Source organism: Bombina bombina, chromosome 4 (assembly GCF_027579735.1).
Source record: "Bombina bombina isolate aBomBom1 chromosome 4, aBomBom1.pri, whole genome shotgun sequence".
NCBI classification, from domain to species: Eukaryota; Metazoa; Chordata; class Amphibia; order Anura; family Bombinatoridae; genus Bombina; species Bombina bombina.
The window spans coordinates 24652064-24675614 of record NC_069502.1 but is presented as its reverse complement, the minus strand read 5'-3'; the positions used below and the strand labels follow the sequence as shown (position 1 = coordinate 24675614).

Genomic DNA, 23551 nt, shown 5'->3' with positions numbered 1-23551 from the left:
AGATCATAACACACCCCCTCCTCTGTCCTACTGTGTTTACTGGCCCTTTAATAAAAATATAGTAGTACATACAGTACCAATGTGATTCTGTCCCACACATTGAAATAAGGTCTTTACACACCCCCTCCCTCTGCCCTTCTGTGTTTACTGGCCCTTTAATAAACATATAGTAGTACATACAGTACCAATGTGATTCTGTCCCACACATTGAAATAAGGTCTTTACACACACCCTCCCTCTGCCCTTCTGTGTTTACTGGCCCTTTAATAAAAATATAGTAGTACATTCAGTACCAATGTGATTCTGTCCCACACCCTGAAATAAGGTCTTTACACCCCCCCCTCCTCTGCCCTTCTGTGTTTACTGGCCATTTAATAAAAATATAGTAGTACATACAGTACCAATGTGATTCTGTCCCACACCCTGAAATAAGGTCTTTACACCCCACTCCCTCTGCCTTACTGTGTTTACTGGCCCTTTAATAAAATATAGTAGTACATACAGTACCAATGTGATTCTGTCCCACACATTGAAATAAGGTCTTTACACCCCCCTCCCTCTGCCCTTCTGTGTTTACTGGTCCTTTAATAAAAATATAGTAGTACATACAGTACCAATGTGATTCTGTCCCACACCCTGAAATAAGGTCTTTACACCCCCCTCCCTCTGCCTTACTGTGTTTACTGGCCCTTTAATAAAATATAGTAGTACATACAGTACCAATGTGATTCTGTCCCACACCCTGAAATAACGTCTTTACACACCCCCTCCCTCTGCCCTACTGTGTTTACTGGCCCTTTAATAAAAATATAGTAGTACATACAGTACCAATGTGATTCTGTCCCACACCCTAAAATAAGGTCTTTACACACACCCTCCCTCTGCCCTTCTGTGTTTACTGGCCCTTTAATAAAAATATAGTAGTACATACAGTACCAATGTGATTCTGTCCCACACCCAGAAATAAGGACTTTACACACCCCCTCCCTCTGCCCTACTGTGTTTACTGGCCCTTTAATAAAAATATAGTAGTACATACAGTACCAATGTGATTCTGTCCCACACCCTGAAATAAGGTCTTTACACATCCCCTCCCTCTGCCCTTCTGTGTTTACTGGCCCTTTAATAAAAATATAGTAGTACATACAGTACCAATGTGATTCTGCCCCACACCCTTAAATAAGGTCTTTACACACCCCTCCCTCTGCCCTACTGTGTTTACTGGCCCTTTAATAAAAATATAGTAGTACATACAGTACCAATGTGATTCTGTCCCGCACCCTGAAATAAGGTCTTTACACACCCCCTCCCTCCCTCTGCCCTACTGTGTTTACTGGCCCTTTAATAAAAATATAGTAGTACATACAGTACCAATGTGATTCTGTCCCGCACCCTGAAATAAGGTCTTTACACACCCCCTCCCTCTGCACTTCTGTATTTTACTAGCCCTTTAATAAAAATATAGTAGTACATACAGTACCAATGTGATTCTGTCCCACACCCTGAAATAAGGTCTTTACACCCCCCTCCCTCTGCCCTACTGTGTTTACTGGCACTTTAATAAAAATATAGTAGTACATACAGTACCAATGTGATTCTGTCCCACACCCTGAAATAAGGTCTTTACACACTTTCCCTTTGCCCTTCTGTGTTGCAGTCAAACCAGGAAACTGTCCATTAACAAAGGCAAGATGTGCAACTCCTCTGCCTGAACCGTTGTGTAACAGTGACAGCGACTGTAAAGGTGCCCTGAAATGCTGCACCCCTCTGTGTCAACAGAAGTGCACTGATCCCATCATGGGTAAGTAAGATATGTCTTAGACCACACATCCTCAATCTTGGCTTGAAGTTTTTGAACTACATTTCCCATGATGCTCAGCCAGCTGATATGCTGGCTGAGCATCATGGGCAATGTAGTTTGAAAACCTCTGGAGGGCCACGTTTGAGAATGTGTGTCTTAGACTCATTAAACATCCTCTGCAATAAATACTGTATGCACAATATGTAACCTTCTTACCTGGGGTCTCCTGTCTGCATGAGTTTACTGCAGCATTGGAGAGATTGGGGTCTTTGCATATAAGCAACAGTTTGGCATAGAAGTATATTGTCAGGTTCTGTACATACCAAGAGTTCTAGAAGGACTGTAACACATTCATAATATATATATTGGGCCTAGTAAAAACTAAAAAACATAAAAGTTGCCACATTAAGGGCCAGATTACAAGTGAAGCTCTAACAATTACGTGCAAGCAAAAATGGGTTTATCACGGGTATTTGCATGTGCCAGGTTTTCTGTTCATATTACAAGATGAAAAAAAGAAAGCAATCGGGTTTTACACTAGAATGATTACCGCATCCTCAGAGCTCTGGTTAACTGAAACAAAAGTATCACACATAAAAATACATTACACAGTACAGTTACACTCACAATAACACTGTCTAATAAATATACATTACACAGTACAGTTACACTCACAATAACACTGTCTAATAAATATACATTACACAGTACAGTTACACTCACAATAACACTGTCTAATAAATATACATTACACAGTACAGTTACACACATAATAACACTATCTAATAAATATACATTACACAGTACAGTTACACACATAATAACACTATCTAATAAATATACATTACACAGTACAGTTGCACACATAATAACACTATCTAATAAATATATATTACACAGTACAGTTACACACATAATAACACCATCTAATAAATATACATTACACAGTACAGTTACACTCATTATAACACTATCTAATAAATATACATTACACAGTACAGTTACACACATAATACTATCTAATAAATACACATTACACAGTATAGTTACACACATAATAACACTATCTAATAAATATACATTACACAGTACAGTTACACTCATAATAGCACCATCTAATAAATATACATTACACAGTACAGTTACACTTATAATAACACTATCTAATAAATATACATTACATAGTACAGTTACACACATAATAACACATCTAATAAATATACATTACACAGTACAGTTACACTTATAACACTATCTAATAAATATACATTACATAGTACAGTTACACTTATAATAACACTATCTAATAAATATACATTACATAGTACAGTTACACTTATAATAACATTATCTAATAAATATACATTACACAGTACAGTTACACACATAATAACACTATCTAATAAATATACATTACACAGTACAGTTACACTCATAATAACACTATCTAATAAATATACATTACACAGTACAGTTACACTCACAATAACACTGTCTAATAAATATACATTACACAGTACAGTTATACTCATAATAACACTGTCTAATAAATATACATTACACAGTACAGTTACACTCACAATAACACTATCTAATAAATATACATTACACAGTACAGTTACACTCACAATAACACTATCTAATAAATATACATTACACAGTACAGTTACACTTACAATAACACCATCTAATAAATATACATTACACAGTACAGTTATACTCACAATAACACTGTCTAATAAATATACATTACACAGTACAGTTACACTCACAATAACACTATCTAATAAATATACATTACACAGTGCAGTTACACACATAATAACACTATCTAATAAATATACATTACACAGTGCAGTTACACACATAATAACACTATCTAATAAATATACATTACACAGTGCAGTTACACACATAATAACACTATCTAATAAATATACATTACACAGTGCAGTTACACACATAATAACACTATCTAATAAATATACATTACACAGTATAGTTACACTCATAATAACACTATCTAATAAATATACATTACACAGTACAGTTACACACATAATAACACTATCTAATAAATATACATTACACAGTACAGTTACACACATAATAACACTATCTAATAAATATACATTACACAGTACAGTTATACTCATAATAACATTATCTAATAAATACACATTACATAGTACAGTTATACTCATTATAACACTATCTAATAAATATACATTACATAGTACAGTTATACTCATTATAACACTATCTAATAAATATACATTACACAGTACAGTTACACTCACAATAACACCATCTAATAAATATACATTACACAGTACAGTTACACTCACAATAACACCATCTAATAAATATACATTACACAGTACAGTTACACACATAATAACACCATCTAATAAATATACATTACATAGTACAGTTACACACATAATAACACCATCTAATAAATATACATTACACAGTACAGTTACACTCACAATAACACTATCTAATAAATATACATTACACAGTACAGTTACACTCACAATAACACCATCTAATAAAAGTTATTAAAAAAATGCCTAAAAAATTATAAGGGATCAAAGATATGAGGTCTCAGGTGATATAAAAAAAGGCTGCAAAGGACTTTTACATAGAGATACACTATATATATATATATATATATATATATATATATATATATATATATATATATATAACCCAGACGTGGACCCCTTGCTCAGTGTGCTTAGAGGAATACTGCTACACCTCACTGACGAGGCCCAATGAAGGCTGAAATGATCGTCTGGGGTTGCTGTGTTCCTTTTTCAGAGAGGAGTTGCCTGGTATTTCAGCACTGGACTGGCCGTAATGGGCGGGGTCAGACTGATATACTACAGGAGAATTCTATTCTGTGAAAAGCATTACTGGGCGAAAAGAAGTTGCACCCAGGTGGTGAATCGCCATAGAACAAGCTAACAATGATATTGAGCTGGTTGTTCGTTCCTGTGAGTGCATTTCTCTCTAGTCTCCCTATGTGAAAAAGGGTAACCCAGACGTGGACCCCTTGCTCAGTGTGCTTAGAGGAATATGGCTACACCTCACTGACGAGGCCCAATGAAGGCCGAAACGATCGTCTGGGGTTGCTGTGTTCATTGTTCAGATAGGAGTTGCCTGGTATTTCGGCGCTGGACTGGCCGTAATGGGCGGGGTCAGACTGATATACTACAGGAGAATTCTACTCTGTGAAAAGCATTACTGGGCTAAAAGAAGTTGCACCCAGGTGGTGAATCACCATAGAACAGGCTAACAATGATATTGAGCTGGTTGTTCGTTCCTGTGAGTGCATTTCTCTCTAGTCTCCCTATTTATATATATATATATATATATATATATATATACTGTATATATATATATACTGTATATATATGTGTGTGTGTGTGTATATATATATATATATATATATGTATACATGTCTACAGATGTATATGTGTGTATTTATATATATATATATATATATATATATATATATATATATATATATATATGAAAAGGTCACCCCGTCCTCAGACATACACATTACATATAATTAGCTTATATTTATAGTATCCCCTTCTCCCACATCATATCAGTGCCGCAGCATCCTCCTACCGCAACTGCACATGCACAAAGGTACGTATGGTATCACAAACTAGACAAAAATAAAAAAAGCCAAAAAAATTAGTTTTACAAATTAAAAAGATTCGGCACCACAAGCCAAACCAAAGTAAGGGATAGTTACTGATTACTTAAAAGGACAGTTCACCCCAAAATTTTCTCCCCTTTAAATTGTTCCCAATGATTCATTTTACCTGCTGGAGTGTTTTAAATTGTTTACAAGTAGCTCCTTTACCCCTATATTGGAATTTGAAATAGCTGATTTAGCCTATGGTATCCCAACCTATACTGAAAGGTTCTATATTGGAGTATATTATATTGAATAGGCTAAGTAAACACAGTCAGCAGAAGAGATTACACTCCCAGTGGGGTGCAGCATAGCTAAGTAATACAATTATAATTTTTTATTGTTCTCTCTAAGTATTGAGCTTTGGTTTTCTAGACAAATATAAGATAAGGAAGCAAGTCTGTGTACATAAAAGTGATAACATAATGAGATCTGATATTACCTGAAGCTCAACTCATTGTAATAGGCTGTGGTTTAAAAGCACAAAAACAGCTACTTCATATACACAAATAAACCAAAAAATGCAATTTCTCATTAATTTTATACTCTGCAGCTGGTATAACAAGTAATTGAAAATACATTCATATAAAACAATTTTACAGTGTACTGTCCCTTTTAAAGCACCTAATCTTCACTTTACCTACAGTAGGAGCCCCCGGTTTCCCTTAACCCCATATCATTTTCTTCAATAGAAAGGCAGCTTAAAAATTCTGTCTTTATCATTAATTGCCTAATCTATGGCAATACTAGAACTCAATCCTTCTACTGAAACCTACACCAACACCTTATATACTGCAAACGGCAGCAACCTGCATTACTCCAACCTAAATTCAAACTCTTTTTCACTACCAGTGTAGCTAAACGATATACTCCTGTGGTTCCTCTCCTACAATTGTGCAGTCCTCCTACATCTTATTACTATATTCATTGTTCCATGATGTTACGTACTTTATTTTATTTATTAAGCAGACTACAAGTCTAAATTAGATACCCAAATTAAAGGAAACAATGCATATAGCACTTAGCCCTCTAGAACTCAAGGTATCCAGCATATAGATGCATTTGGATTCCTTTTACTACAAGAGCCTGCATGCTACTACTACAATTTGCATACTTGAAATAATGTTTAGATCTGGAAGTGCCGTAAAGCGAGGGAGGATGACTTTGAGCAGTTTAATGCATTTTGTTGCACAAACCCCAGATCTTTGAGCCTGCTGCTGCCATGGTATGTAGCTTTCTAATACTATCTATTTATTTTATATTGAAGTTATTATTATTATTATCATCAGGTATTTGTAGAGCGCCAACAGATTCCGCAGCGCTGTGAACATAGTCAATATACAGGATAGCTTTTGTAGGGGTCAAGTGGGTAGAGGGCCCTGCCGAGAGTTTCACTGTTGTAGTCGGATCTTATGAAGCGATCTGTAAACAGCTGGGCCCATAGGCTTACACTCTAAGGGGTTCAAGAAGAAAGCAATGGCGTTAGGAAAGGTTAGTGTTAGTTGTATGCATCCCTGAATAGTAGAGTTTTTAGGGAGCGCTTGAAGCTGTTAAAACTATGGGAGAGTCTTGTGGAGCGAGGCAGAGAGTTCCACAAGATGGGGGCCAATCTGGAGAAGTCCTGTAGACGGGAATGTGAGGAAGTAACAAGAGAGGAGGAGAGGAGGAAATTCCGAGCTGATCGAAGGGGACGAGAGGGAGAGTATCTGGAGACAAGTTCTGAAATGTAGGGGAAAGCAGTGCAGTTGAGAGCTTTGTATGTCAGAGTGAGGATTTTGTGTTTAATCCTAGAGGCAAGAGGAAGCCAGTGAAGGGATTGGCAGAGAGGTGCAGCAGATGAAGAGCGACGAGTAAGGAAGATCTCACGGAGATGGTCCACAGCATCTCTTTATTGGCAACAGAGTAAAAACAAACTGTGACGTTTCGGGTCTCCCCCTTAATCATACATGTTGTACATACATTGTGTACAGGCTTATAAAGGCAAATTGGCGCCATTTTCTCCATTCCTGGTTATCTACTGCCATCTATTGGACTTAATCAGTAACTGCAGCTACACATATAATACATGCAATATCCCTGCTACATACATTGTTACCATGTAGCCAAATGCCTAAATATCACTAAATTACATCTTTATTTAAAAACACTGTATCCTATTTACATACATGAATGGATGCTGGCTATTGAACATGGAAGCAAATTTGTAGAAAATGGGCACCAAGTCACTCAATTGAGATGGCAGGTGATTGACCACATAGGGCCACAGTGCAATGGAATGGAGAGGGAGAAGCTTCTAAAACAAAGAGAGATGCAATGGATTCATAGGCAACAAAGATTGTGATTTAACAGTGTTCATATAGATAATTGAAATGTGGGACTAGCTTAATTTGTGGACCATCTCAGTGACTTCCTATTACTTAGGGGACTGGCAGAGCCCCTGGTCTTCATGTGCACCGGTTTACACTTACTGCTGTATCACCTACTGGATTTACATTATCATTGCTGCCAAGGTATGTGCAGTTTGTGGCACTAAAATGACTTCAAACAGTGAAGAACCTGTTGGCACAAATGGAACAAAAATTTTTGCATTTACGGAGCTGGATGTGGCTCGCATCACCATACTGTCCAAAGGATCTAGAGACTTTTCAAAAGTGACACCGGTGGAAAACCTCAGCAAGGAATATGAGATGCTGAGAAGTAAATATACTAAATGAGATCTCCATGCTACCACCCTGTCAGAGTATTACAGAGTTAAAGGGACACTGAACCCAATTTTTTTCTTTCATGATTCAGATAGAGCATGACATTTTAAGCAACCTTCTCATTTACTCCTATTATCAATTTTTCTTCGTTCTCTTGATATCTTTATTTAAAAAGCAGGAATGTAATGCATAGGAGCTCACCCATTTTTGGTTGAGAACCTGGGTTATGCTTGCTTATTGGTGGGAAGATGTAAGCCTCCAATAAGCAAGCGTTATCCATGGTGCTGAACCTAAAATGGTCTGGCTGCTAAGATTTACATTCCTGCTTTATAATTTAAAATAAAGATAGCAAAAGAACATAGAAAAATTGATAATAGGAGTAAATTAGAAAGTTGCTTAAAATTTCATGCTCTATCTGAATCATGAAAGAAAAAAATTTGGCTTCAGTGTCCCTTTAAGAGGATTCCCCGGGGGTCTCAGGATGAACACTTGCTCTACTCTCCTTAGCCATAACAAGGAGTACTGTGATAAATTCAAAGCAATTTTGAATAAATTCTCCTATGACCTAATGGTTTTAAAAGTTGAGTCACTATTAAAGGAGATGGAGACACAGGATTAAAAATCAAAGCCAGTAAAGAGGAACTTACAAAGATAATGTCGCCAGATGAGATGGTTAAACTGGAACAGTAGATTGGTTATAACACATTGAAGCTGCAGTAGGAACTTAAGAACATCAAGAGAACGAAGTTCCAATGTGATGAAGAAGATTGTTGGGAAGGCAAGGTCTACAAGTGGCGTCAGAGTTCACATGGCAACCGTCACCTGAGTCAACCTGGAAACGGATGCAGAGCCTATAAGAAGGGTGGACGTAAGCGTGATGGAGGTGAGGCCAGTGACACCAGTATACAGGGAAGTTCATCTGAATCATCAGCAGCGTCCCCTTTGGAAAAAAGCCAGGAAGAGGACAACACAGAGGAGGGCGCAAGCATTCAAAAAGGAAAAGAAGTCAACACCTCCATTCCCACATGATTGAACCACAGGAACCAGCTTCCCCCACACAAGTTAACACTGACAGCACTGTGGTTAATGCATCTAGTTACAAACTATCACAACAGGAGATTAACTTGCTAGATAAGGGCTTGTCATTCTGCTCCAGAACTGACACTGACTTTTTTTAACTGGATAAGGATATGCAGATACTGTATCGTAATATTAAGTTGAAATTATGGAACGCTTTAAGAAGCAGCAACAGTCCTTCAGCTTTGTCCAGTCCTACTGATGAAATAGAATGGTATTTGTCACACAATATAGTCCAGTCAGTCAGAACATCAAGTGAATAGTCAATAAACATTCTCACATATTACGAGACTGTAATGAGGGAATATCTGCCTTTTAAAAACATTCCACTTACTGCCCATAAGAGGGTTACAAATCTGAGGGACCATTTGGTCAGCAACGATATAGGAATGGGGAAGAACTCTGTTATGTTCTCTGTGTAGTCAGGAGTAGAACATTCAGTTGTGTGCTGTTACCTTGTGTCTTGCACATATCACTGAGACTCTGCAGCAGATACTTCAGTCAAACTTTTATTCACATCACCTTTTTTCTCTGAAAAAAATAATTATAAATAGAAAAAATAAAGAACAGACAGTGGATAATATTGTAACATATAACAAGTATTAGAATAGTTTATCTCTACAGTCTATGTGCACAAGGCCTAGGTCACAGCCTAGATTTTAGTCAGTTATGTTTCACTGAATCCTCACATTGCCATCTAGAAGGTGGCCTTCTGTTTCTAGAGGGCCGTAGAGTATTTGGTTCAGGAGAAATAGTCTGTGGAGGAGTACCCAACGGTTGTTGATCACCTGTGATATTTTGTTGTTGGACAGAATCATTCTGAGGTTGATCTGTTTCAGTTGTGTTCATTGTATTTTCATCCTCAGAAGACTCAGGTGGGCACCACACTCCATGCCAGATATCCTCACCATCTGAATACTTGGATATTTGTGTAACTGGTTGAAATCTATGTCTCATTTGTTCTACATGGCGGCAATCTGTACACCCAGCTTGTAGTTGAACTTTAAGCATTCTGTTGTCCATGCCTTGTATTATGACAGTTGGAATCCATTTATTCTGGCCACGGTAGTTTCTAACCCATACTTTGTCATGAAGAACAAATTCCGAAACACTAGAAGTGTTAAACTCTTGTTTGGGATGTTCTGGAACTTTATCCAGTGGAGTTTTCTAGCGTCTTCCAAACATTAACATTGCAGGTGATGTGGAACTCTGGAAGAGGTGGAGCGTGTACGAGACATGGAACCTAGCACGCTATTGCTTAGCGTGGAAGGCTGAGAGCGTGCAAACACCTATCCCGCAACTCCGTCATCCTTGGCTGCTAAGGGACACTATGGCCCAGATCAAGGGACGTACTGGGTCCGCATTGAGGAGTACCTCCATAGCCTTTTGAGACTCATTAGGCTGAGCACCCTCAGTTCCCCACAGTTGGGCGGACAATCCAATGGTCGGAGACACATTAGGAGCACTGGAGAGCAGGAGCACTGTGAGTTTGAAGATGAGTAAATCCCAGGGACTTCCCAGATATTTGCTATTACGATTCTGTAAGACATTTCCACGGTCACAGGAACTGCAGCTTATCCAGTGCAGACAGCAGGTACGGGTAGAGGGATCATTTTTTATACCTCATACAATATGTATATGTAACCCCGTGTCTACGAAGCACAAATGACTGCAAAACTGACCAGAAACTGGGAAAACTGCTGACACAAAAAGATCTGTTTATATTAATAACTGTCAAATACATATACAGGCCCTGGCTCCCATAACCTAATACTGGTAGGAGTGGATTAACATGTTGGGCTATGGTGGGCTGTATAAGAGGGGTCGCCAACACACATATATTTCTGACAATAAGAGCCGCCCGGGGTTGCTAAACCCGGATATCCATGGGACAATCTAAGGCTCCTTCATTACTTCTGGGTAAAATATAAGATCTGGACCAGAGAATACCCCTAGAGGAAAAAAGAAGTCATTACCTAACACTCAATAGAGTATACTACAGACTGTATAAACTTGGAGGGCATGATCGTACTGTTTCAGTAACATAATGTTTGGTTAGGAGGCTGACTCACAATACTAATTATACAGAATTTACTCTATGAAACCTTGTATAACGCTTGTTTATTTGCGTAGAACAGTGACTGGCTACTAATATAGCGTCTCCCATAACTCTAATTAGGGGAAGAGAACAGAATGGGGAACTCTGACCCTATAGAATATACGGCAAACCTAACAACCTGCTTCTTACTAACCTTATACTAACATTGCTATGCACGCTTATAGCTATTCTTGCACGATCACCGCTGCAAGTGTGTATGACCATACAGAACTGCTGGAGGAATAATAGAAATGAGCAGTCATGCTTGACTCATTATATGGTGTCACACAGTATAAGGTTATTGTAAAATGATGCTGATGCAGTATAGGAGGAAGCACTTCTTTATTTACATGATATTGTTTAGTATTTGCTATAAAACTCTGGGACTGTATTACTAAGTAGAAATAACTGGGTTTTTTTATATATTAAGTGGTTATCTGATGGTTCGATTTTTTCTTTATCTGCGGTTGTTTTTTTTATTGTCCTCTATATGCATGGCAACAGTGTTAATATCCTGAGTAGCCAGTGGGACTTCCCAGTTTAGACAGACTAAGGCTAAACAACTAAACTTACTAGCATTATGTATATAAATCGCATTTAATAATTCTATCCGATTGTGGGTAAGTGACCATAAAACACACACAGTTCCTATGTTTTCTCTTTGCCTTTTCTTTTTCACGTTATTGACCTTTTTTTTCCTTCTATGTGTTTTTTTTTTATCCTGAACTGCAATATGTCGCTCTATGCTGAGCCCTAATACACCTCATGCAAACTCACTATAGACATCACTAGATACACTCACTAGTTTGGCACTTTCCCCTGTTTATTTCTATAGCACAATAAGGCTTTTTCTATCAGATGGATAGATTTGTGTCACAACCTAAAGGTAATTCACCAGCCACGGCCCCCAAGAATAAAGAGAAAAAAAACTAAATCCTTACGGCTAGATTTAGAGTTTTGTCGGTAACGACCCGAAAAACTAACGCCAGCTTTTTTCTGGCCGCACCATAAAAATAACTCTGGTATTGAGAGTCCACATAAAGGCTGCGTTAGGCTCCAAAAAAGGAGCGTAGAGCATTTTTAATGCAGCTTCAACTCTCGATACCAGAGTTGCTTACGCAAGCGGCCAGCCTCAAAAACGTGCTCGTGCACGATTCCCCCATAGAAAACAATGGGGCAGTTTGAGCTGAAAAAAAACCTAACACCTGCAAAAAAGCCGCGTTCAGCTCCTAACGCAGCCCCATTGTTTCCTATGGGGAAACACTTCCTACGTCTGCACCTAACACCCTAACATGTACCCCGAGTCTAAGCACCCCTAACCTTACACTTATTAACCCCTAATCTGCCGCCCCCGCTATCGCTGACCCCTGCATATTATTATTAACCCCTAATCTGCCGCTCCGTAAACCGCCGCTACTTACATTATCCCTATGTACCCCTAATCTGCTGCCCTAACATCGCCGACCCCTATATTATATTTATTAACCCCTAATCTGCCCCCCACAACGTCGCCTCCACCTGCCTACACTTATTAACCCCTAATCTGCCGACCGGACCTGAGCGCTACTATAATAAAGTTATTAACCCCTAATCCGCCTCACTAACCCTATAATAAATAGTATTAACCCCTAATCTGCCCTCCCTAACATTGCCGACACCTAACTTCAATTATTAACCCCTAATCTGCCGACTGGAGCTCACCGCTATTCTAATAAATGTATTAACCCCTAAAGCTAAGTCTAACCCTAACACTAACACCCCCCTAAGTTAAATATAATTTTAATCTAACGAAATTAATTAACTCTTATTAAATAAATTATTCCTATTTAAAGCTAAATACTTACCTGTAAAATAAATCCTAATATAGCTACAACATAAATTATAATTATATTATAGCTATTTTAGGATTAATATTTATTTTACAGGTAACTTTGTATTTATTTTAACCAGGTACAATAGCTATTAAATAGTTAAGAACTATTTAATAGCTAAAATTGTTAAAATAATTACAAAATTACCTGTAAAATAAATCCTAACCTAAGTTACAATTAAACCTAACACTACACTATCAATAAATTAATTAAATAAACTACCTACAATTACCTACAATTAACCTAACACTACACTATCAATAAATTAATTAAATACAATTCCTACAAATAAATACAATTAAATAAACTAGCTAAAGTGCAAAAAATAAAAAAGAACTAAGTTACAAAAAATAAAAAAATATTTACAAACATAAGAAAAATATTACAACAATTTTAAACTAATTACACCTACTCTAAGCCCCCTAATAAAATAACAAAGCCCCCCAAAATAAAAAAATGCCCTACCCTATTCTAAATTACTAAAGTTCAAAGCTCTTTTACCTTACCAGCCCTGAACAGGGCCCTTTGCGGGGCATGCCCCAAAGAATTCAGCTCTTTTGCCTGTAAAAAAAAACATACAATACCCCCCCCCAACATTACAACCCACCACCCACATACCCCTAATCTAACCCAAACCCCCCTTAAATAAACCTAACACTAAGCCCCTGAAGATCTTCCTACCTTATCTTCACCATACCAGGTTCACCGATCCGTCCTGAAGAGCTCCTCCGATGTCCTGATCCAAGCCCAAGCGGGGGGCTGAAGAGGTCCATGATCCGGCTGAAGTCTTCATCCAAGCGGGAGCTGAAGAGGTCCATGATCCGGATGAAGTCTTCATCCAAGCGGGAGCTGAAGAGGTCCATGATCCGGATGTCTTCTATCAACGGCATCTTCAATCTTCTTTCTTCCGGATCCATCTTGCAGACCTCCGACGCGGAACATCCTCTTCTCCCGACGCCTACTAGCCGAATGACGGTTCCTTTAAGGGACGTCATCCAAGATGGCGTCCCTCGAATTCCGATTGGCTGATAGGATTCTATCAGCCAATCGGAATTAAGGTAGGAATATTCTGATTGGCTGATGGAATCAGCCAATCAGAATCAAGTTCAATCCGATTGAGCTCGCATTCTATTGGCTGTTCCGATCAGCCAATAGAAAGAATTCGAGGGACGCCATCTTGGATGACGTCCCTTAAAGGAACTGTCATTCGACTAGTAGGCGTCGGGAGAAGAGGATGTTCCGCGTCGGAGGTCTGCAAGATGGATCCGGAAGAAAGAAGATTGAAGATGCCGTTGATAGAAGACTTCATCCGGATCATGGACCTCTTCAGCTCCCGCTTGGATGAAGACTTCATCCGGATCATGGACCTCTTCAGCTCCCGCTTGGATGAAGACTTCAGCCGGATCATGGACCTCTTCAGCCCCCCGCTTGGGCTTGGATCAGGACATCGGAGGAGCTCTTCAGGATGGATCGGTGAACCTGGTATGGTGAAGATAAGGTAGGTGATCTTCAGGGGCTTAGTGTTAGGTTTATTTAAGGGGGGTTTGGGTTAGATTAGGGGTATGTGGGTGGTGGGTTGTAATGTTGGGGGGGGGGTATTGTATGTTTTTTTTTACAGGCAAAAGAGCTGAATTCTTTGGGGCATGCCCCGCAAAGGGCCCTGTTCAGGGCTGGTAAGGTAAAAGAGCTTTGAACTTTAGTAATTTAGAATAGGGTAGGGCATTTTTTTATTTTGGGGGGCTTTGTTATTTTATTAGGGGGCTTAGAGTAGGTGTAATTAGTTTAAAACTGTTGTAATATTTTTCTTATGTTTGTAAATATTTTTTTATTTTTTGTAACTTAGTTCTTTTTTATTTTTTGTACTTTAGCTAGTTTATTTAATTGTATTTATTTGTAGGAATTGTATTTAATTAATTTATTGATAGTGTAGTGTTTGGTTAATTGTAGGTAGTTTATTTAATTAATGTATTGATAGTGTAGTGTTAGGTTTAATTGTAACTTAGGTTAGGATTTATTTTACAGGTCATTTTGTAATTATTTTAACTATTTTAGCTATTAAATAGTTCTTAACTATTTAATAGCTATTGTACCTGGTTAAAATAAATACAAAGTTACCTGTAAAATAAATATAAATCCTAAAATAGCTATAATATAATTATAATTTATATTGTAGCTATATTAGGATTTATTTTACAGGTAAGTATTTATCTTTAAATAGGAATAATTTATTTAATAAGAGTTAATTAATTTCGTTAGATTAAAATTATATTTAATTTAGGGGGGTGTTAGTGTTAGGGTTAGACTTAGCTTTAGGGGTTAATACATTTATTAGAATAGCGGTGAGCTCCGGTCGGCAGATTAGGGGTTAATAAGTATAGGCAGGTGGAGGCGACGTTGTGGGGGGCAGATTAGGGGTTAATAAATATAATATAGGGGTTGGCGGTGTTAGGGGCAGCAGATTAGGGGTACATAAGGATAACGTAGGTGGCGGTGCTTTGCGGTCGTCAGATTAGGGGTTAATAAGTGTAGGTAGGTGGAGGCGACGTTGTGGGGGGCAGGTTAGGGGTTAATAAATATAATACAGGGGTCGGCGGTGTTAGGGGCAGCAGATTAGGGGTACATAAGTATAACGTAGGTGGCGGTCGGCAGATTAGGGGTTAAAAAAATTTAATCAAGTTGCGGCGATGTGGGGGGACCTCGGTTTAGAGGTACATAGGTAGTTTATGGGTGTTAGTGTACTTTAGAGTACAGTAGTTAAGAGCTTTATGAACCAGCGTTAGCCCAGAAAGCTCTTAACTACTGACTTTTTTTCTGCGGCTGGAGTTTTGTCGTTAGATGTCTAACGCTCACTTCAGACATGACTCTAAATACCGGAGTTAGAAAGATCCCATTGAAAAGATAGGATACGCAAATGACGTAAGGGGATCTGCGGTATGGAAAAGTCGCGGCTGAAAAGTGAGCGTTAGACCCTATTTTGAGTGACTCCAAATACTGGAGCCTAAAACCAGCGTTAGGAGCCTCTAACGCTGGTTTTCACGGCTACCGCCAATCTCCAAATCTAGGCCTTAATTACTAATACTGAGTCCTTTTCTGAACAGAGTGAACGTCTGCCTTTTAACTGGGAACTAACTGAAGTAATCACACAAATTTCACATCTAATTACTCCACAATGAGAGAGCCTTAAACAAGTAATTAAAACTGATATTACCAATTTAACTACTGAAGTGAGACAATTTGCTTCTAGGATCACCGAGGTAGAGACTAGAGTATCAGAATTAGAGGACAGAACAAATATAATAGAACAAGATAGTCTAGCCTATGATAAGAAGTTATCCGCAGCATTACTGAGGCTAGAGAATCTTGAAGACCGCTCACGGCGGAATAATCTTTGTATCATAGGATTCACTGAAACTCCTGAATATCACGATCTTTTGGAGTTTGCTGCAGTAAAACTTCCCCAATTATTGGGGATGCAAGATATAGGGGCCCCAATACAAATAGTAAGAATTCATAGGGTTGGCAACCAAGGAAATGTTTTAATAGCACCACTAGACCAATAATCATGAAGTTTTTGAAATTTCAAGATAAGCTAGCATACCTCGCCCATTATAGGAAAACAAAATCCTTTCTGAGCGGTCAAAACAAAATCCTTATTGATTCTGATAAATAAGCGTTTAATATGAAATTATTGATCATAGGGCTGATCCAGAAGGCAGATTCCAAATTATTAATATTAAAATAAATACGGCAGTACTTACCCTGTGTAGTATATATGTGCCCAATAATACATCTAAAAAGGTCTGGGATTACCTGGCCTTATAGTTAATTGAATATAATGGACAGAAATTAATTATTGGTAGTGATATGAATCTCACATTTATGCCTAATCTAGACAGAATGTCCGAAAAGAAACAGTTTAAACGTGACCGGAAAGTCCGAATTCTTAACGATTTCTGCAACAAAGTTGGGGTGAAGGATATATGGCATATCCAAAACCCTGATCTTAAAGCTTATACCTGTTTATCTAAAACTCATCAATCCTTGTCAAGGATTGACATGTTTTTAATTTCGGAGCGCTTGCTTGGATTAGAAACAAAAGCCGAGATTGAAGGGATAATATTGTCAGATCACGCAATTATATCTTTAGAATTTAAGATTAGAGATATTTAAATAAATCCCACCAATGTTTTTTTCTTCCCTAAATATTTAATCCAGAATAATAAATTCCAGAACTGGTTAAACCACAAATGGAACAAATTTATGCAATTTAATAGTGCGTACTTAGACAAAATAGAAACTCTGTGGAAGGCTGGGAAGGCTGTGCCGCCGGGAGAAATTAAGTCTTACCTATGTACGCTTAAAAAAAAAAAAAAAGCAAAACAGATAGAAATTCAAGTATCTAATAGCGTGAAAAATAGTTATAATGCATATATCGCCAATCCTATGAGAGAATTCTGGGACAGGTATATCAACCTTAAAACTCAAAGAGATCTAATGCTAAAAGAAAAATGTGCTCAGGAAGATATACGTTTAAGATCCCATTACTCATTAGGGGTAGAGCGGCTAAATTCCTGGCAAGAATTACGAAACATAGAACTAGCAATCATATCCCAGCAATTAAAATCGGTCAGAAAAGATCAACAACTAATTTGGAGATAGAGAAGATCTTTTTTTGAGTTTTTCCAGAATCTGTACAAGGCCAACGTTCCAGATGAAACCCAAAAATATAGATTCTGGAACAACTTAAAGATGCCAAGGATCCCGCAGAAAGCAATGGCGCAAATAAATCTCCCAATTACAGGAGGAGATTCTATATGAGATTATGCATGCACAATTAAATAAGGCTCCAGGCCCAGATTCACTGCCTGTCCAATTCTATCTAATATTACAAGAACAAATTATACCTTTATTTCACAAATTATATAATTCCTACTATGTAACAGGCTCCACTAACTCTAGATATTTCTCATCCTCAAATATTACCTTAATATTAAAAAAGGATAAGAACGCAGAAGATCCGGCATCATATAGGCCTATATCACTTCTCAATTTCAATTACAAGTTACTTACTTTTATAATTGCTAAGAGATTAATCCCATATCTATCTGATATAATACATGGAGATCAATCAGGCTTCATGCCTTGCTGGATCCCCATTAAAAATGTACGAAAAGCTATCGGCTAGATTACGAGTTTTGCGGTAAGCTTAAAAAGCAGCGTTAACATTTCCTAACGCTGCTTTTTAATGCCCGCTGGTATTACGAGTCTTGCAGGTATAGGTGTACCACACTTAATTGGCCTTTCCGCAAACTGACTTGCGTAAAGTTCGTAAACCCTTTTTTCTACGGGACTTCCATAGCGCCGGTATTACGAGTTTGTCCTGGGAGGCCAAAGAGTGAGCGGTACACCCTCTACCTCCAAGATTCCTAATGCATTCTAAAGTCAGTAGTTTTGAGTTTTACACTACAAAGCTGTAGCATAAAACTCATAACTAGAGTGCTAAAAAGTACACTAACACCCATGAACTACCTATTAACCCCTAAACCGAGGCCCTCCCGCATCACAAACTCTAAAATAAAATTATTAACTCCTAATCTGATGCTCCAGACATCGCCACCACTATAATAAACATATTAACCCCTAAACTGCCGCACTCCCGCCTTGCAAACACTAGTTAAATATTATTAACCCCTAATCTGCCGCCCCTAACATCGCCACCACCTACATTATACTTGTCGTATAGCCTCACATTATGAGATTTCTAAGTTACTGGAGTATATTGATCTACATTTGACAGTTGTCATATAACCTCACTGATGTAATAGTTTTGGTCACGAATGACAACATTCCCGCCCTTATCGGCCGGTTTTATGACAAACTCTTTATGGGACCTCAGCTCGTCCAAGGCATTACGTTCACCTTTAGATAAATTGTCATTAATAACACCATTAAATTGTATTTGTGCAAACTGTTCAGTCACACTCTGCACAAACACGGCAATATTGGGAATTGTAGAGAAGGATGGCATATACGTGGGTCTCTTCCTAAACTCGGCTCTTGGACAAATAGCTAATTGCTCCCCAGATTGCTCATAAGCTAGACTCTCCAAGTCATGCATGGCTTCCCTATCACCACTATTACTAAGGTCAATGGTAGTATGGGGAGTCATTATTTTCTTTAGTGCAAGTTTACGTGCAAAGAGGTGCAAATCCTTGGTAATTTCAAATAGATCTAATCTATTAGAAGGGCAGACGCTTACACCTTTCTCTAGGAGTTTGATATGTTGCTGGTTTAGAGGAAAAGAGGACAGATTTACAATATTTGATTTTTGATACACCGGAAAGATTTTATGGTTAGCAGTGAATTTAATGAGGTTAAAAATACTAACTGGCAAGAAGCGCATTCGCAAAAAAATTGTAGGGTGTTCTCCTTGCAATCACTGTGTATGCTGTCAATTTGTTAAAAAAAAAAAAAAAACTTTCAAAAGTAACACGAAGAAGATCTATCAAATTAAATCCTTCATTAATTGCTCAGCTACAGGGGTTATATACCTCCTGTCATGTTCGTGTCCCCTCTTTTATGTGGGAAAAACATACAGAGAATTTCGTTTGCGTATAACCGAACATCATGATGATGTTAAAGACTTTAACATTGACAGCTCAATTACTAGGCATTTTGCTCAGCATCATCAATCTAAAACAGAAAGTCTGAAGTTTGTAAGGATTGAATCCGTAAAAGCCAGTAGAAGAGGTGGCAATATAGATACCATACTTTTACAAAAAGAAACCCGTTGGATGTATTACCTAAATACATTATCTCCAAATGGGCTAAATGAAAAATTGGAGTTTGCCTCCTTTTTGAACTGACACTCTCTCTTGATCATTTAATATTGAGGCCAAAGTTTGGCGTATTCCTTAACTATTTAAGGCTATCCGCAGCCTGTGAGTTAATACTTTATGATGAATTTAAACAGAACTGTTTGAAATTAAGCTGTTCCTGTTTTGGTTTAATAACTATTATTAAGATATTTAAAGATCTTCAAAAAGCCTGTATGAATGATGTTGCGACTGTTTGTTGTTATGTTATTTTCTTGACATCTAGTTTAACAGCTGTCTATGAAAGGACTACTTTGCCTGTTTAAAGAATCTTCCAATGAGAATGGACGACTGTATGGGTGTTGTCTTTGTACACCTCCAAACGGGCCTTTGGCAAATAACGGCATTACCCTGAGTCAAGTGTTCCCTGTATCCAATAAAAAGAGCTGTTCTGCAAGCGTGACGTCAGAAACCCGGAAGAAGCTCCGAGCGACCACGAGAGCAGAGTGAAACGCGCACAGGAACACGTTGGTTTTTTGCTAACACACACTCCTGGTAGCCCCCTGCTTATCTCTTTGACCCTCGGTGATCTATGGAATAATGCATGCTGGTGAACGCCTCCTGCCGATAAGTACCACTTCAGTTTGATACATTGTGTATACCGCTGGATGCGGTTGGTATATAAATATCTGCAGCACCTGTGGCACGCTGATATGGAACATTTATACATACAGCTACATATTGTTTCATCTGGGGATCACTTACTAAGGGTTATTTATGGAACATCAAGAAATGTCACTGTGATTTGTGAGATTTTCTACTGCTTACGGAGCAAATGTGCATGATTTGAAATTGACATTATCTTGCTCACTGCATAACAGCTTTTCTTTGCATTGGCTTGGAACATTTGTTGAGCTTTAACTGCTTTCTTTGTGCAATATCCATGCATTAACATCATCATTGCTTGGCTTCATCTAACTGCTATTTCATATCTGCCATCATTGGACTATTTTTTGTGGTGCACCACTTAAGAGTATATTTTGCTCTGTTCGCATTAGGGGGACCCCCTTGTGATGTGTGAGTGTTTGTGTGAATGGTTTTTATGTTTTCTATTGTATATACTATAAAATATTATAAAGTATTTTTGCACCTTCTACATGTATTTATCTTTTATTTATGAATTGTCTTCTTATATGTGCTAACTACCTAGACTTTTAGACCACACTTATTTGTGTAGTCGACTCTCTTCTTTGAATTTATATTTATACTTTCTTTCTAGGTTGCACTCTAAGCTTATTTATTTGAAGTGAGCATTACTATTAGTTATTATTTTTTGTTTTGTGTTAAATAAAATGTTTAACCCCTAAACCACCGCTCCCGGAGCCCACCGCCCCCTACATTAAACTTATTAACCCCTATCCTGCCCCCCTATACCGCCGCCCCCTACATTAAACTTATTAACCTCTATCCTGCCCCTCTACACTGCTGCCCCTATGTTAAACTTAATAACCCCTATCCTGCCCCCCCTACACCGCCGCCCCTATGTTAAACTTATTAACCCCTATCCTGCCCCCCCTACACCGCCGCCACCTACATTAAATTTGTTAACCCCTATCCTGCCCCCCCTACACCGCCGCCCCCTACATTAAACTTATTAACCCCTATCCTGCCCCCCTACACCGCCTCCACCTACATTAAACTTATTAACCCCTATCCTGCCCCCCCCTACACGGCCGCCACCTACATTAAACTTATTAACCCCTATCCTGCCCCCCTACACCGCCGCCCCTATGTTAAACTTATTAACCCCTATCCTGCCCCCCTACACCGCCGCCACCTACATTAAACTTATTAACTCCTATCCTGCCCCCCTACACGGCCGCCCCCTACATTAAACTTATTAACCCCTATCCTACCCCCCCATACACCGCAGCCCCCTACATTAAACTTATTAACCCCTATCTTACCCCCCCTACACCGCCGCCACCTACATTAAACTTATTAACTCCTATCCTGCCCCCCCTACACGGCCGCCACCTACATTAAACTTATTAACCCCTATCCTGCCCCCCCTACACCGCCGCCACCTACATTAAACTTATTAACCCCTATCCTGCCCCCCCTACACCGCTGCCCCCTACATTAAACTTATAAACCTCTATCCTGCCCCCCTACACCGCCGCCCCCTACATTAAACTTATTAACCCCTATCCTGCCCCCCCTACATGGCCACCACCTACATTAAAGTTATTAACCCCTATCCTGCCCCCCTACACTGCCGCCACCTACATTAAACTTATTAACCCCTATCCTGCCCCCCTACGTTAAACTTATTAACCCCTATCCTGCCCCCCCACACTGCCGCCACCTACATTAAACTTATTAACCCCTATCCTGCCCCCCCTACACCACCGCCACCTACATTAAACTTATTAACCCCTATCCTGCCCCCCCTACACCGCCGCACCCTACATTAAACTTACTAACCCCTATCCTGCCCCCCCTACACCGCTACCCCCTACATTAAACTTATTAACCCCTATCCTGCCCCCCCTACACCGCCGCCACCTATATTAAACTTATTAACCCCTATCCTGCCCCCCATACACTGCCGCCACCTACATTAAACTTATTAACCCCTATCCTACCCCCCATACACCGCCGCCCCCTACATTAAACTTATTAACCCCTATCCTGCCCCCCCTACACCGCCCCCTACATTAAACTTATTAACCCCTATCCTGCCCCCCCTACACCGCCCCCTACATTAAACTTATTAACCCCTATCCTGCCCCCCTACACTGCCGCCACCTATATTAAACTTATTAACCCCTATCCTGCCCCCCTACACTGCCGCCACCTATATTAAACTTATTAACCCCTATCCTGCCCCCCCTACACCGCCGCCACCTACATTAAACTTATTAACCCCTATCCTGCCCACCTACACCGCCGCCCCTACGTTAAACTTATTAACCCCTATCCTGCCCCCCCTACACCGCCGCCCCCTACGTTAAACTTATTAACCCCTATCCTGCCCCCCCTACACCGCCTCCACCTACATTAAACTTATTAACCCCTATCCTGCCCCCCCTACACCGCCGCCCCCTACGTTAAACTTATTAACCCCTATCCTGCCCCCCCTACACCGTCGCCACCTACTTTAAACTTATTAACCCCTATCCTGCCCCCCCTACACCGCCGTCCCCTACGTTAAACTTATTAACCCCTATCCTACCCCCCCTACACTGCTGCCACTATATTAAAGTTATTAACCCCTAAACCTAAGCCTAACCCTAACACCTCCCTAACTTAAATATTATTTAAATTAATCTAAATAAAATTACTATTATTACCTAATTATTTCTATTTAAAACTAAATACTTACCTGTAAAATAAACCCTAACGGCTAGATTTGGAGTTTGGCGGCCAAGGGGGTGCGTTAGCTACGCGGGCTTTTTTCTGTCCG

The 23551-nt window shown here is 39.0% G+C and overlaps 1 protein-coding gene across 4 annotated transcripts in view; it reads left to right on the top strand.

Moving 5' to 3' along the window:
* Positions 1 to 23551, top strand: part of LOC128655854 (keratin-associated protein 10-4) — a 337059-nt gene that overhangs the window by 287092 nt on the left and 26416 nt on the right. For all 4 annotated transcript variants that reach the window (XM_053709423.1, XM_053709425.1, XM_053709424.1 and 1 more), the window contains one exon: positions 1658 to 1801. In XM_053709423.1, coding sequence (XP_053565398.1) covers positions 1658 to 1801 — 144 coding nt within the window. The remainder of the gene's footprint in view (positions 1 to 1657; positions 1802 to 23551) is intronic.